Source organism: Rhinoraja longicauda, chromosome 7 (assembly GCF_053455715.1).
Source record: "Rhinoraja longicauda isolate Sanriku21f chromosome 7, sRhiLon1.1, whole genome shotgun sequence".
NCBI classification, from domain to species: Eukaryota; Metazoa; Chordata; class Chondrichthyes; order Rajiformes; family Arhynchobatidae; genus Rhinoraja; species Rhinoraja longicauda.
In genome coordinates, this window is record NC_135959.1 from 69,658,498 (window position 1) to 69,675,867 (window position 17,370).

Sequence of the window (17,370 nt, forward strand, 5' to 3'; positions counted from 1 at the left end):
TTCAATTCTTTATTCCCCTACCCTGAGAAAAAGATTCTGCGTGTTTGTCTATTCCCCTCATGATTTGGTACATCCCAATAAGGTCACCCCTCAGCCTCCTTGCACTCCAAGGAATATCTTGCCCAATCACTTCCTTCAACTCAAGACCTTCAATCGTGACAACATGGTTCTAAATCCTCTCTGCACTCTTTTCGATTTTACGGCATCTGCCCTATAGCAATGTGACCAAAACTGAACACAATACTCCAGTGAAGCATGGAGTATTCTTCTCTAAAGAATAGAGAACAGACCGTTTCCTTGATCATTGTTACTTTTTTGCACATCTTTAATTTATTCTATATCTCTCTATTTCACCGTCTATATCTCTCATTTACCTTTCCCCTGACAGTCTGTAGAAGGGTCTCGACCCGACACTCACCCATTCCTTTTCTCCAGAGATGCTGCTTGACCCGCTGAGTTACTCCAGCTCATATTTCGCATGGGCAGCTTGCAGCCCAGTGGTATGAACATCGACTTCTCCAACTTTAGATAGTTCCTCTGTTCCTCTGTCCCTCCCTTCCCCTCCCCCTTCCCAGATTTCCCTCTATCTTCCTGTCTCCACCTATATCCTTCCTTTGTCCCGCCCCCCTGGCATCAGTCTGAAGAAGGGTCTCGACCCGAAACGTCACCCATTCCTTCTCTCCTGAGATGCTGCCTGACCTGCTGAGTTACTCCAGCATTTTGTGAAATATATACTCCAGCTTTTTGTGCCTGTCTTCGGTTTAAACCAGCATCTGCAGCTCCTTCCTACACACCCCAATGTCTCTGCTCAGTTCCTTGACTGATGAAGCCCAGAGTGCAAAAAAACTTTCTTTACTGCCTGCAATGTCACCTGGTTGTTGAATTTTGCCGTAGCATTTCCCTGAGCCTGTTCTGCCAGCAATCTCTGCCCCATCACTGAGGGACTTGGGCCTCATGAATTATGCCTTAATGCAAGGAATTGTTTTGAGGGAACACTGGGCTTGGTATGGTGCTTGTTTTGGGAAATCTGCAGTAGTTGAGCAGTGACTCATGGGTAACAGATGAACATGTGCAGCTCATTGCTCAACACAAAATCTGCACTGATATATCCTGTTACATTTCTACAGGTTCAAAAGCACAGGCTGTTTATAATATTTTTGCATGTGGCAATATTTTATCATGCCTCTTAAGAGAAATTATAAGATGCATGAAAGCTGTTGTTTGCAAAAATGCTGCTTATACAACTCGTTGGAAATTCCCTTAATATTGCAAGGGACTTTTAAAGTTGAATAACATAGACTGTCAAAATGTTTCAAGCCAAATATGGTTTTTTTCTGTTCTAGGTGTCTTGTGGAGCCATTGATGACTTACAAGTTACATAAGGATTTAATTGCTGCTGTCAGTGAGTAGTTATTATGAACTATGAATAAGGATGCAGTATTTCTTTGTGCACAGTGATAAAGGTAGTGGACCTGGAAATTCCTATCCTCTGGCTCATTAAACCTGCACATTTAATTGGCCAATTGTGATTTTGAACGTGGATTTTTAACCGCAGAGCCCGATTGCATACAGTACCAACAAACCAGTCTTGCAAGTAAAACCCAAACAAAAACTTGTATTTGCAAAAAGATTTCGAAGCTTCTTTGTGAACGTTGATTAACATGAGCATAATTTATATTCTGTAGTGATGTTGAAGGGAGAATAATGATTCTTTTTCACAGCTGTGATGGGTGGGACTGCTGATCAACAGGCCAGCAGTTGTAACAGTCAGCAGAATGTTTTCCTTTTTATTGAATCATAACTACGTACAGTTTACCACATGGAAATTAGACCATTTGTTTCACTTGTTTCAGTGATTCTACCAAAGCCATGAACCAAACAGATAAAGTACAGTAGGAATGGTGGCAGAGAAGTTAAATTGCCAGCCCAGTAATCCAAATGCCTGAACTAAAGATTTGAAGTGAAGATAGTGAAGCAGTCCACAGCCACCCGCAACCAGGACTTGGACAATGTTTACGCTTGGGCTACTGAGGGTGGGGAAGAATGAGCTGGCAAGGAGGATAAAGTAGAGAGGGATGCAAGTGGAAAGTGCAGGGACTTTATGCCAAGTGGAAGTGGTAAGCAGCTGGGTCAGCTGAAAGGGCAGTCTTATTCCTGGATCCCACCTCGAAGAAGAAAGTAAAAATAGTTTTAGACAATAGACAATAGGTGCAGGAGGAGGCCATTCGGCCCTTCGAGCCAGCACTGCCATTCAATGTGATCATGGCTGATCATTCTCAATCAGTACCCCGTTCCTGCCTTCTCCCCATACCCCCTGACGCCGCTATCCTTAAGAGCTCTATCTAGCTCTCTCTTGAATGCATTCAGAGAATTGGCCTCCACGGCCTTCAGAGGCAGAAAATTCCACAGATTCACAACGCTCTGACTGAAAAAGTTTTCCTCATCTCAGTTCTAAATGGCCTACCCCTTATTCTTAAACTGTGGCCCCTTGTTCTGGACTTCCCCCAACATTGGGAACATGTTTCCTGCCTCTAACGTGTCCAACCCCTTAATAATCTTATACGTTTCGATAAGATCTCCTCTCATCCTTCTAAATTCCAGTGTATACAAGCCTAGTCGATCCAGTCTTTCAACATACGACAGTCCCGCCATTCTGGGAATTAACCTAGTAAAGGTTAAGCAACAGGCTGCAGGAAAAAAAAAACTATTAAAGAGACAGCTTAATTAGAAAATAACACATTTATATATCTGTGCATTAATTAATATCTAGTTAACTTCTCTATTAGGAAATCAAATAAAGGTGTGTCATTAAAAAGTGCAATTGGTGAAACTGTTGTATAAAGTTTGGAATTAAGCGAGTCGACAACTTTCACATTTTCTCATAAGTTGTCTCAGTGCCTCCAGCACCAAGTGTTGAACTGATTAATGTAATGTAAGAGACCCTAGTGAGAGCCTCATCTATAATGTAATGGATTGCTGCCCGTCTCTTTCCAGCTGATGTGCAGGAGAGCCAGCTGTGCATTACATCACAGATCTCATAATTATTGCAAAATACATGCTTGTTTAAACAAAAAAACTAATGTGCATAAACTGAAATATCAATATATAGTGCTTTTCTACCAGTACTTCAAAAAAAAGTTTCAGTGCACTGAATCTGTCAAACCTTTCTACAGAGTCAGATGATCAGAATTATCGAGTGCGTGCTGTTCACGCGCTGGTTTATAAACTACCAGATAAGAACAAGGAGATGCTTGAACTCCTGCTTAAACATTTGGTGAAGTAAGTAGCTTTTCTCACTTCTGCTAAGGTTAAGAATGCTCGCCTAATTAAGCTTGCCAATTAGGGATGTAGTTTTAACTGCTGTGTCATGTAATTGCCAATTTCTCACACATGTGAGACAGTGGCTTGGACTTCCACGATGCTCAAATCCTGTCAGATTGTACGGGAGCGGCAAATTGGAATTACCCATTGCAGTTCTTGTGGAAAAATTCAAATGCACTAAAACAAGGTTGGTCATGACCCTCACCGAATCTGAAGATACTGTTATTCGAACAGCAGCCCCCCCATGTGGCAACAGAGAGGAAGTGGACCCCATCTGAAACCGTTCAGAGTGCTAAGTCTGCTCTTCATTTCGAGGATATGGTTGGCCAAGTCCAACATGGGAGAGCCGGTCTCGGGCTCGTCCCAAAAGCTCCTCAATGGTACACAGCAACATCAGTGCAGAAGAGACGGCTCGTGGTGGAGGAGGTGAGAAGACAGAAGGAGGCAGAGCGACACGCCAAGGCAGTCTTAATGGCCAAGCAGGGCCAATGGACTAACTGGGGGAGCCTGGAAAAGAGGAAACTCAGCTGGCGTGACATCTGGCAGATGGAGGGATCTCGGCTAGGTTTTGTCATCAGAGCCACTTCTGACCTCCTACCCTCACCCCAGAACCTGAAGCAGTGGATCTGAGAAGAGCCCGCTTGGTCCCTTTCCCAAGCACCTGCATCACTAAGGCACATTTTAACAGGATGCACTATGAGCCTTGCCCAAGGGCGTTACACTTGGCAGCATAACCAAGTTCTCAGACAACTGGCATCAATCCTGGAACGGAGGCGAACCACCACAAATGCTTCCCCACAAACATCAGCAGGAAATGTCCACTTCACACCATTTGTACCAGCAGGCCAACCTCCAGAGCACCAGATAACGTCAAAGGATGCAAGCATTCTGCAGCCCGCTCGGGATTGGAAAATGGACGTGGACTTGGAGAGAAAGCTTGTGTTTCCCCCAGACATTGTGGCTACAACACTCCAGCAGGACATGGTCCTGTGGTTCATAACCGCCAAGCTGGCATACGTTGTGGAATTGACAGTACCATGGGAAGATGATGTTGAAGAAGCCGATGAGAGGAAAAAGACCAAGTACTCTGAACTGGCAACTGAAGCTGCCCAAAATGGCTGGAAGACCAAGATTTTCCCTGTAGAAGTGGGATGTAGGGGATTTGTTGCTACATCTACAACCAGTCTATTGAAGAAAATGGGGGAGAGGGGTCGCTCCCTCCAATAAGCAATCAAGTCCTTGTCAAATGCAGCAGAAAAAAGCAGCAATTGGCTTTGGATTAAGAGGAAGGACAACAACTGGCTGCAAGATGAAGACAGGAGGGTATGGAACTGAGGGGGGTGTGTACCTGGGACGCCAGGTATCACCATTGAGCCCTCTGGGGACATCGTGGGCGTATCAATGAAACGTCAAAGAAGGAGGGTGACCACCTGATGACCCCCATGACCTACCCACCCTCCCTTTCACCACTCCAACCCCATTACCAACATCAAGAGTGCCGACTTACCACAGGGATTGAAACATCAAGTCTTCTATTAGCTCTACTAATATTGATTTCCCAATCACTCCCAAAGTTCACTTAAGCAAAATGTTGCAAATGATAATGCATATCTTACAGTTAGTAGAATATTGCAATCGATTTGAAGGGTGATTACAGTAATGACTGAAGTAAAGTTTGATTGATTTAATATCTGTTAAATCCATTTTGAATCTCCACCAAATGTTGTTTTAATTTCAGATGTAAAATTAATTTCAAAGTAAATATTGAGCTTTTTCACCACATTTAGTTGACAGCTTGGCTCAACAGTCTGCCAACAAGCATCTTGGTTGGAAGGTTATAGGTGCAAGTCCCATTCCAAGGACTTGGCCATTAAGAAGGAAGTTAGATCCACAGTTTGCAAATATACCTTTCTGGTGACATATTAACTGAAGTCCTTATGGGGCAGAAATCCACAATTCTTATCCTGCTGTGAACTATGTGACTCCAGATCGAACCAATATTCGTGACCTTTGACCATCTTCTGAATTGGCCCATCAAGCTGTCACATTGTATCAAGACCATTTCATTAATCCAGAATTAAAAATATATCCAGACTGACCACCCAGAAATCACCCAGGCTCAGAACAAACAATGAAGAGATGAGAAAAGCTGTTCAGCAAAAGAACATCCTTAGCCAAAATAATCAAAGAAAGTCGGTGCCAATGTATAACTTTGGAGTTGCACCAACTGGAATGGTGTACTTTCAGAGTTTCCCCCAAAAGTCTTTGGCAATATCATTGCAACAGATTCCTGGTCCAAATGTCCCCCTTGTACTCTTTCATCATATCATATCATATCATATATATACAGCCGGAAACAGGCCTTTTCGGCCCTCCAAGTCCGTGCCGCCCAGTGATCCCCGCACATTAACACTATCCTACACCCACTAGGGACAATTTTTACATTTACCCAGCCAATTAACCTACATACCTGTACATCTTTGGAGTGTGGGAGGAAACCGAAGATCTCGGAGAAAACCCACGCAGGTCACGGGGAGAACGTACAAACTCCTTACAGTGCAGCACCCGTAGTCAGGATCGAACCTGAGTCTCCGGCGCTGCATTCGCTGTAAAGCAGCAACTCTACCGCTGCGCTACCGTGCCGCCCGTTCCTGCAAGAAGATTCTTATTAAGCATTAGATGCATCTATTTGAATGTCGGCACCTGTGGTGAATCGTCAGTGTATTCATGATCAAGAGCACAAAGGGAGTAGGTGGTAGTTATGTGTAGGAAGGAACTGCAGATGATGGTTTAAACCGAAGATAGACACGAAAAGCTGAAGTAACTCAGCGGGACAGACAGCATCTCTGGAGAGAAGGAATAGGAGACGTTTTGGGTCGAGGCCCTTCTTCAGACTGAGAGTCAAGGAAAAGGGAAACGAGAGATATTATTAGTGATGTAGAGAGATATAGAACAAATGAATGGAAGATATGGCGGCACGGTAGCGCAGCGGTAGAGTTGCTGCTTTACAGCGAATGCAGCGCCGGAGACTCAGGTTCGATCCTGACTACGGGTGCTGCACTGTAAGGAGTTTGTACGTTCTCCCCGTGACCTGCGTGGGTTTTCTCCGAGATCTTCGGTTTCCTCCCACACTCCAAAGACGTACAGGTATGTAGGTTAATTGGTTGGGTAAATGTAAAAATTGTCCCTAGTGGGTGTAGGATAGTGTTAATGTACGGGGATCACTGGGCGGCACGGACATGGAGGGCCGAAAAGGCCTGCTTCCGGCTGTATATATATGATATGATATGATATGATATGCAAAAAAGTAATGATGGCTTGTTTTCTTTGTCATCGTTACATTTTTGCACATCTTTCATTCATTCTCAGTCTGAAAAAGGGTCTTGACCCGAAATGTTGCCTATTCCTTTTCTCCAGAGATGCTGTCTGACTTGCTGAGTTAATCCAGCTTTTTGTGTCGAATGGTGGTTGTAAATTTCTTTAGCTATTGATGTGCTTCAAAGTTATTTGTTCGATTATGTAGAATATTCTAAATCCTATATATTCATGTGCTTTCAAATGTTTCAACGCAATGGAAGTTATATTCTAAAAACTAAATGGTTGAACCAAATATAGAAAGAATTGAATAGTTGAAGCAAACGAGATATAAAATAGCAAATGTGCTTTTAATGTGCATAAATGCAAACTTGAGACACAGTAGGAAGTTTTAAAGGTGGAATTAAAAATAAAGCCAATATATTAGATACAGTACAAGAAACTATTTGTATAGCTTTCGAAGACCATCTTGACATAGAAACATAAAAACATAGAAAATAGGTGCAGGAGTAGGCCATTCGGCCCTTCAAGCCTGCACCGCCATTCAATATGATCATGGCTGATCATCCAACTCAGTATCCTGTACCTGCCTTCTCTCCATACCCCCTGATCCCTTTAGCCACAAGGGCCACATCTAACTCCATCTTAAATATAGCCAATGAACTGGCCTCAACTACCTTCTGTGGCAGAGAATTCCACAGATTCACCACTCTCTGTGTGAAAAAAAACTTTCTCATCTTGGTCCTAAAAGACTTCCCCCTTATCCTTAAACTGTGACCCCTTGTTCTGGACTTCCCCAACATCGGGAACAATCTTCCTGCATGTAGCCTGCCCAACCCCTTAAAAATTTTGTAAGTTTCTATAAGATCCCCCCTCAATCTTCTAAATTCCAGCGAGTACAAGCCGAGTCTATCCAGTCTTTCCTCATATGAAAGTCCTGCCATCCCAGGGATCAATCTGGTGAACCTTCTCTGTACTCCCTCTATGGCAAGAATGTCTTTCCTCAGATTAGGAGACCAAAACTGTACGCAATACTCCAGGTGTGGTCTCACCAATGCCCTGTACAACTGCAGCAGAACCTCCCTGCTCCTATACTCCTATACTCAAATCCCCTCGCTATGAATGCCAACATACCATTCGCTTTCTTCACTGCCTGCTGCACCTGCATGCCTACTTTTAATGACTGGTGTACCACGACACCCAGGTCTCGTTGCATCTCCCCTTTTCCTAATCGGCCACCATTCAGATAATTGACAGCATATAGTAAGGGTAAGTGATGCCATACAAGATTTTAGGAAAGGGAGAGAAATTATTATCAGAAAACAGTGGAGAATTTGCAACGGCTCAGGTTGCCCAAGGTCAGTGGACATCTTGAGCTGATTGCTAGGAATGACAGCAAAGGTTGCTTGTATTCAGGAGAAATCCTTAGCACCAAAAGTTGCTTGAGATGGATGATGTTAAGCAGACAAATTTTAATAATCTCTCTCAACTAAATTGTAAAGATTATTAGTGGCTTGGTTATTTTAATGTCTACAATAAATATGAAATATACATCTGTTCGCAATGGGTAAATATTTTCATGTTCTATAATTTCAGAGTGTCCACTCATAGTCAGAAAAACCTGATGACTGTCTCTAACTTGGGAGTTATTTTTGGACCAACACTAATGAGATCCCAAGAGGAAACTGTAGCAGCAATGATGAACATTAAATTTCAGAACATTGTGGTTGAAATTCTGATTGAGAATTACGAAAAGGTATAGTGTGTGAGCTCTGTGTTATTCAGTATTGATCTGCATTATGCATAGATGAAAATGAAACAAAACATCATAGCGAGATGCAGCATGGAAACATCAAACACACATTTTTCCATCAATCCTACCCTAACACAATTTATTTTCACCTCGTGTCTTCCCACCCCTCCCCAGATTCGACCATGCATTTACGTGCTCGCGGCAATTTAGAGCGGCCAATTAACCTATCAACCCTCAGGTTTTCAATATGTGGTGAGAAACTGGAGCATCTGGAGAAGACCCACACAGTCGCACAGAGAACGCGCAAACTCCACACAGCCAATACAGACTGTGAGGCAGCTACTCTACTAGCCAAACTAAAAATATCAACATCCTTTAGTTTAGATTTTGTTTAGATTTAGAGATACAGGCCCTTTGGCCCACCGGGTCCGCGCCGCCCAGCGATCCCTGCACATTAACACTATCCTACACACACTAGGGACAATTTTTACATTTACCCAGCCAATTAACCTGCATACCTGTACGTCTTTGGAGTGTGGGAGGAAACCGAAGATCTCGGAGAAAACCCACGCAGGTCACGGGGAGAACGTACAAACTCTGTACAGACGGCGCCCATAGTCAGGATCGAACCTGAGTCTCCGGCGCTGCATTCGCTGTAAGGCAGCAACTCTACCGCTGCGCCACCGTGCCGCAGTTTCTCTTCTCATAGTTTCATTGTTCTTCTTTGTACCAATATATCTTTCAAACATGCTTTTTTTTTCCCAAGCTTACTTTCTCAGAATGTTTTGACCGTAGATTTTCTTCCCTTCACTCTTAAATTATCCGTTCATACCCATACACTCTTACTCCATTTTGCAAACTCGATGTATTCCTCCCACATTATGTCTGTTGACTGTCCGTCTTCCTCCCTCTTATTCTGTTCCCTCACCACCTTCCCTCTCTCCACATTTGTTGTCTTTCCCTCATTCTTTTTCCTCTTTTATTTCACAAAAGCTCACTTGGATCTTTGGAATCCGGTAACCCATGGAGAGATTATTTTATCTCTTTGGTAGGAAATGTGAAACCCAGCACTTCTTTGTCAAAAATGTTTGAGGACTAATTTAGAAACTGATTTTTAATAAATGCAGTCCTTGCAAAGGTGGTTGGAGCCATGCCTATAGAATGTAATAGATCTAATAGATCTCTATCACAACCGCCCAAAAGGGCGGCCGCGGTGGCGCAGCGGTAGAGTTGCTGCCTTCCAGCGCTTGCAGCACCGGAGACCCAGGTTCGATCCTGACTATGGGTGCTGTCTGTACGGAGTTTGTACGTTCTCCCCGTGACCTGCGTGGGTTTTCTCCAAGGTCTTCGGTTTCCTCCCACACACTACAGGTATGTAGGTTAATTGGCATGGTGTATGTGTAAATTGTCCCTAATGTGTGTCGGGTAGTGCAGGGATCGCTGGTCGGTGCAGACTTAAAAAAATTAAATAAATAACTACATCTTTCCTGATACATTATTCCTTAAAGAGCTGGGGGTAAGAATTTGGTCCTCGGAAGACTGTTGAGCATTCCTCTAGACAGGTCCCTTGCAATGCATCACATCCAGTGAGACAGATTTTTATCTTTCACCCCTCTCTCTTGCTCCTAGTCATGCTCGTGTGATCCCTTAAAGCAAACAAGAAAAGCTATGATTAACTGCATTGAGCACTTCTTCAAATCAATTTCAGTAAATCTGGACATTATTGATAACTCATTTAAACAGTTCAGTGGCTGAATTTGCCCCTCGGTGTTAAGATCTGTTTTCCTCTTCATGGTTCAAATTGGATGTTTATAATATATATTCCAATATTTTGGGGAGTAACGGTATTAATTAGAGGTTGGGCGTGAATTTACATCACCTAGACACATCAAATGTGTGGAGGCACAAAATTGTAAGTCACTTTTTTGCATCATAAGCATTGTAAGTTTGGGGTGATATCTGGTGGAATGCATGCTTGAAATATAATATATTCTGTGTGATGTACTTTCCAGCTTGTTATATATTATATAATTTAATGATGGGCCAACTCACTTTCCCTCTCTGCAAATGCTGCCTGACCGCCTAATGTTTGTTTTGCACCCTGTTTTAAATATCTTCTTGCAAGTATTTTATTTTCCTTATCGACAGATATTCAATACTGCACCAGATCCCAATGTTCCTCTTCCTCAACCTGAGCAGAGATCAGGATCTAGGCGAAGCAAGGCAACTTGCCTGTCCACAGGTCCAAGAAGACCCAGAGGCATCTACACCCCAACCCTGTGCCTGGCTGATGCAGACAGTAAGCAAAGCGGATCATTTGTTTAACCTATGCTGATCTTTTATTCTTAAAATTGCTCCATCACAATAGCTTCCAAACTCAAAATTTACACCAGAAACATATTGTTGAGATTGATGAAGTGATTGAAGTGAAGAGATTATTGAAGAGATTGTTAACGATACGGAACGCACAAAATTTTAGAATTATTACTTTCTTGCTCTTCAAGCTATTTCCCTCTTCCCCTTTGACCCATTAGACTTTAGTGATACAGCATGGAAACAGGCCGTTCAGCCCATCGTCCGTGCTAACCAACGATCTCCCTGTACACTAGCAGCATCCTACACACTAGGGACATAGAAACATAGAAACATAGACATAGACAATTTAGGGCGGCACGGTGGCGCAGCGGTAGTGTTGCTGCCTTACAGCGAATGCAGCGCCGGAGACTCAGGTTCGATCCTGACTACGGGTGCTGATCTGTACGGAGTTTGTACGTTCTCCCCGCGACCTGCGTGGGTTTTCTCCGTGATTTTCGGTTTCCTCCCACACTCCAAAGACGTACAGGTATGTAGGTTAATTGGCTGGGCAAATGTAAAAATTTTCCCTAGTGGGTGTAGGATAGTGTTAGTGTGCGGGGATCGCTGGGTGGCGCGGACCCGGTGGGCCGAAGGGCCTGTTTCCGCACTGTATCTCTAAATCGAAATCTAAAAAATTTACAATTCTTACTAAAGCAAATTAACCTACGAACCTGTGTGGCTTTGGATATACGGGAGGAGACCGACCGGAGCACTCAGAAAACTAACGCAGTCACAGGGAGAACGTACAGACAGGACCCTTAGTCGGGATCGATCCTGGGTCTCTGGCGCTGTAAGGCAGCAACTCTGCCCATGCACCGAATGCACCATAATCCAAAAATAAACCATTCTAGTAGTTAGTAAAAAAAATAGCATTTTGGATTGGCAAAGACTGAGAACTATATGTAAAGATTTCTGGCTACATACCTTCATTATCATTACTGCACACTGATGCACATTATGCCACCAGCCTGCTTCTTCAGCACGTATTAGTACACTTTTGACTGTGCAGATATCTAATTGTTCCAGAAGGATAGATAATGTTATAGTTTTAGAAATTTCTCAATGCTCATCAAGTAATGAATTACTTAAAGAGTAGAGTAACTAGTACTAATAGTGTTTATTCACAAAATGCTGGAGTAACTCAGTAGGTCAGGCAGCATCTCAGGAGAGAAGGAATGGGTGACGTTTCGGGTCGAGACCCTTCTTCAGACTGATGTCGCAACTGGACAGAGGTTCACCTGCACCTCCTCCAACCTCATCTATTGCATCCGCTGCTCCAGATGTCAACTTATTTACATCGGCGAAACCAAACGCAGGCTCAGCGATCGCTTCGCTCAACACCTGCGCTCGGTCCGCGTTGGCCAAACTGATCTCCCGGTGGCCGAGCACTTCAACTCCCCCTCCCCCTCCCAGTCTGACCTTTCTGTCGTGGGCCTCCTCCAGTGCCATAGTGAGGCCCACCGGAAATTGGAAGAACAGCACCTCATATTTCGCCTGGGCAGCTTGCAGCCCAGTGGTATGAACATCGACTTCTCCAACTTTAGATAGTTCCTCTGTCCCTCTCTTCCCCTCCTCCTTCCCAGATCTCCCTCTATCTTCCTGTCTCCACCTATATCCTTCCTTTGTCCCGCCCCCCTGACATCAGTCTGAAGAAGGGTCTCGACCCGAAACGTCGCCCATTCCTTCTTTCCTGAGATGCTGCCTGACCTGCTGAGTTACTCCAGCATTTTGTGAATAAATACCTTCGATTTGTACCAGCGTCTGCAGTTAATTTCGTATACTTAAAGAGTAGAGTAACTAGTACTAATAGTGAATGCAGTTGTCAGAACAGGTTTCAGCAAACTGCAGAGTTGAAAGATTAGATCATTTATTTCAGTGCTCTTGAAGCAGGTTAAGTGTTAAGCAATAGGTCAGGAATAATGCCTGTCTTTGGTTGGAATTGCAATGAAATTTCAGAAGCTTCAAAGGAATGCAATAAACTTCTTACTTAAGGAAAGGTGTGAATGCACTGGAAGCAGTTCAGAGAAGGTGTACTTGGTGATACCTGCAATGGTTTAGATTTTTTTAGATTTAGAGATACAACGCAGAAACAGGCTCTTCGGCCCACCGGGTCCGCAACGCCCAGCGATCCCTGCACATTAACACTATCCTACTAGGGATAATTTTTACATTTGCCCAGCCAATTAACCTACAAACCTGTACGTCTTTGGAGTGTGGGAGGAAACCGAAGATCTCGGAGAAAACCCACGCAGGTCACGGGGAGAAGGTACAATCTCCGTACAGTACAGCACCCGTAGTCAGGATCGAACCTGAGTCGACGGCGCTGCATTCGCTGTAAGGCAGCAACTCTACTGATGCGCCACCGTGCCCCGTGGTCATGTTGTCTTATGCAAAGGGAAGTGAGTGAGCAAAAATCTGGCAAATAGATTATGGGCATGGGTTGGTTAGAAGCATTTGGTTGAAATATAAGGTCCTGAGAAGGCTTGGCCGGGTGGATGTGGAGAGGATGCTTCCTCTTATGGAAAATCTAGTGCAGGTACAAGGGATCGATGTTTAATTCCATATGTTCTCACTGCACAGAAAGATGCAATTTGCCTCATTGAATTTATGCATCAGAGTTACTCATCACATGATTGGGTTGTGGGAAGAAACTGGAGTACCCTGAGGAAGTCCACGCGATCACAGAAAGAAACATGCAAAATCCATGTAGACAGATAGCAAGGAAGGTCAAGGTTGAATCCAGGCCCCTGGAGCTGAGGCAGCAGCTTTGCTAATTACTGCTTTGCCACCTATAAAAATAAAGGCTCAATGTTTACGACAGAGGAGATGAGCATTTTTCTGAGGGTAATGAGTTTTTGGAACTCATCCTTGGCAGCAGAGACTGCATATTTTTAAGTCAGAAAGTATGATGCTGAAGAGTTTCATTTTTAAGGGGTTGATTTTTTAAAAATCCATTTTTCAGTCTGAGAGTTGTGAATCTGTGAAATTCTCTGCCTCAGAAGGCAGTGGAGGCCAATTCTCTGAATGCATTCAAGAGAGAGCTGGATAGAGCTCTTAAGGATAGCGGAGTCAGGGGGTATGGGGAGAAGGCAGGAATGGGGTACTGATTGAGAATGATCAGCCATGATCACATTGAATGGCGGTGCTGGCTCGAAGGGCCGAATGGCCTCCTCCTGCACCTATTGTCTATTGAAAGATTGGCATTACTGGCAAGGCTGGTATTTATTATCCATTCCTAATTGTCTTTGAGAAGATGAATGTGAACTACCTCTTTGAACCTTTAGAGACCAAAACAGCACAGAAACAGTGCCTTCACCCCAAAACTTTCACACCAACCGAGTTGCTCAATGGAGCTACTCACACATGCTTTCACCTGAACAAAATCAACGCCAAAGCTTTCCTATCCATGTACCTGCATTTTTTAAATGTTGTAATTGTATCCATCTAAAGTAGTTCCTCTTGAACTCATTTAACTAATTCCACCCATCGAAGGGTTTACCAATATATCATCCCAGTTGATATTTGGAAAGTTATAATCCCCACTATTATAACCCTCTTATTCTTGCAGCCACCTGTGATCACCCTATTTCAATCAGTGGAAGTTAGAGGAGGCAATCTGTAGAGAGATGTAGACCTATGGTGAGGATTCTGGCACCACTCAAACAGATTATCAATCTCCCTCCTGTACTCAAATTTGTTATTATGTTGACGTTGAGGTACACAACTGAAGATGTGTCTGAATGGTAGCAACATCACCTAGTGGTCATCCCCAAGAACAACACCAGTCAATTGTAGTGCAAACCTTAGGGATTGTAACATCTAGTCCTGCTAATCAATCTGTTATTCGTCCAATGCCAATGGTACCATTGGTGAGTTTAAAGATGGCATGGGAGTAGTGTCAAGCTGCACAATGATGGGAGTAGAGCAGAGGCCTGAGCACTTAGCCTTGAGGTGCCCCCTTGCTGATCATCAATGAGGAGGAGATATTGTTGCCAATTCGCATTGATTGAGGTCTTCCAATGAGGAGGTTGAGGGTCCAGTTGCACAGGGAGCAGCAGAGACCCAGTTCCTTGAGTTTGGCGATGTGTTTAGATGGGCTGATAGTGTTGGACATTGAGCGGTAGTTGATAAACAACAGTCATAGAAACATAGGAAACAGGTGCAGGAGTAGGCCATTTCTGCCCTACGAGCCAGCACCACCATTCAATATGATCATGGCTGATCATCCAAAATCGGTATCCCGTTCCTGCTTTCTCCCCATATCCCTTGATTCCGTTAGCCATAGGAGCTATATCTAACACTGTCTTGAAAACATCCAGTGAATTGGCCTCCACTGCCTTCTGTGACAGAGAATTCCACAGATTCACAACTCTCTGGGTAAAAAGTTGTTCTCATCTCAGTCCTAAATGGCCTACCCCTTATTCGTAAACTGTGACCCCTGGTTCTGGACTCCCCCAACACCAGGAACATTTTCCCTGCATCTAGCCTGTCCAATCCCTGAAGAATTTTATATGTTTCTATAAGATCTCCTCTCATCCTTCTAAATTGCAGTGAATGTAAGCTCAATCGATCCATTCTTTTATCACATGTCAGTACTGCCATCCCAAGAATTAACCTGGTGAACCTACTCTGCACTCCCTCAATAGCAATAATGTCCATCCTCAAATTAGGAGACCAAAACTGCACACATAAATACGTCATACGTATGTGTTCCTATTGTCCATTAAAGAAATTCCAAAATTAAGGAATTTAGTGAATTTTTTGAAGACTGTTGCTTTTACTGGTTAAAATTTGTACGATCTGTGAATAATCACCATAAATTTAAATTTGCGAATCCAGTCAGTATTCTTTAAGCATTGAAAGTCAGAGCTCATTATCCAGAAAACTTTTACAGTTTTACTTTACAGATTGTTTCATTGTTGTAACCAGATAAGATTCAATGGTTTCCATTTAATGGATTCCATTCAATTCCATTCCATTCAATGGATAACAGTTTTTATTGGTGCTAAAATGTTGTTACTGTGTGTCAATGCATTTTTAATTATTTTTTTGTTTTGCTTTTGAAATGGCTATTTTCAACATCCAGTAAATTCTGGGGGAATTTGGCACCGATAAAATATGTTTGGGAATGCTTTACACTTGTATTCTTGCTGAAGCAATATGCATTGGGTCTGAAATGTTGTCAGAAATGTTCCATTATTGTGAGAGGGGAGGTGCCCTTACCACTAGTTTGTAAGATAATTTACAGGTTGCGTAGGAGTATTTACAATTAAAACTAAAAACTGTGGCAAAAAAAGTACTGAGAAATGATAAGTATGGCTCATAGTATTGTTCAGCTTGTATCTGCAATTCGCGTCTTTTAGTCGCATTGAAGTTTTTGTACTTTCCGCAATAAACTTGTCAAACTATATACACTGCGTGACCCCTCTCACCCTGGCCACAAAATCTTTGAAGCACTTCCCTCTGGAAGGCGACTCCGGACTGTCAAAGCAGCCACAGCCAGACATAAACACAGCTTTTTTCCACGAGTGGTAGTTCTATTCAATAACCAAAGCCTGTAGTCTCTTTTTTGCTCTGGTTTATTTCCACCCACATGTATAGACCGTAATGTTGTATCCTTATTTTTTTGATGTGTTTATGCCTTATTCTTAATCGTTAACTGTATTTTTGCGTTGTCATTTGTGAGCGGAGCACCAAGGCACATTCCTTGTATATGCACATACTTGGCCAATAAACTTATTCATTCGTTCATTCATTTTAGGCGATGCCTTCAGCAGCAGTCCGGACAGTACGCCAATGGGAAGCATTGAATCTCTCTCCTCTCATTCATCGGAACTAAACAATTCTTCCAAAACCAGCTCCTCTCAACATCATGTGCAAAGAGAGAAAGGAGACAATGGAATTCCATGGGTACAAACTCCTGCCACATTGTCCGGGCTAAAGAACACAGTTGTTTGGACAACTAGCCCGGAATCAAGCTCCAGTGAAGACACCGTTAAAACAGATGGTCTGTCAGATTCTCAGAATCTGGTGTTGGCTGTAGGAAACAAACATCCACCATTAAGTCTGTGCAGTGAAGGGCCCCTCAAACATACTGTGCTAAAGCGATCAATAACCACCTCTCTAACTTCGATCCCTATAACTGAAGGTGGGTTCATAGCAAGATTTTATTTAATGATTGATATTATTTTGCACAATTGAAGAAACAAGTTTTTTTTTGATGCATCGTTTTCAGGTACTAATGCGAGAACTTTTAGCAATTCTGTTCAGAATCTGTCTTCAGTGGATTTAAAAGATACACTTAAAATCACATCCAACCCAGCACTTCCTCCAAAGATGGCTGCTAGAAGAAGACTAGATTCAACAGCAAGCAATGGCTATCAGAAACCAGGATCAGTGTAAGTGCTGTTATTGTGAAAAACCCTTTGTAGCGGAGGGGGCGGGACTCATCCCATCTTTGTCCCGCCCCCTCCCTTGACTCTCAGTCTCAAGAGGGGTCTCGACCCGAAACATCACCCATTCCTTCTCTCCCGAGATGCTGCCTGACCCGCTGAGTTACTCCAGCATTTTGTGTCTACCTTCGATTTAAACCAGCATCTGCAGTTTTTTTTCCTAAACAATTAATT

At 43.2% G+C, this 17,370-nt stretch overlaps 1 protein-coding gene across 1 annotated transcript in view; it reads left to right on the forward strand.

Annotated features, from left to right (window-relative positions):
* arhgap42a (Rho GTPase activating protein 42a) overlaps positions 1–17,370 on the forward strand; it is a 280,741-nt gene that overhangs the window by 245,046 nt on the left and 18,325 nt on the right. Inside the window, exons 16-21 of the mRNA XM_078403156.1 lie at positions 1,344–1,402; positions 3,174–3,279; positions 8,233–8,392; positions 10,538–10,688; positions 16,506–16,892; positions 16,980–17,142. Coding sequence (XP_078259282.1) covers positions 1,344–1,402; positions 3,174–3,279; positions 8,233–8,392; positions 10,538–10,688; positions 16,506–16,892; positions 16,980–17,142 — 1,026 coding nt within the window. The remainder of the gene's footprint in view (positions 1–1,343; positions 1,403–3,173; positions 3,280–8,232; positions 8,393–10,537; positions 10,689–16,505; positions 16,893–16,979; positions 17,143–17,370) is intronic.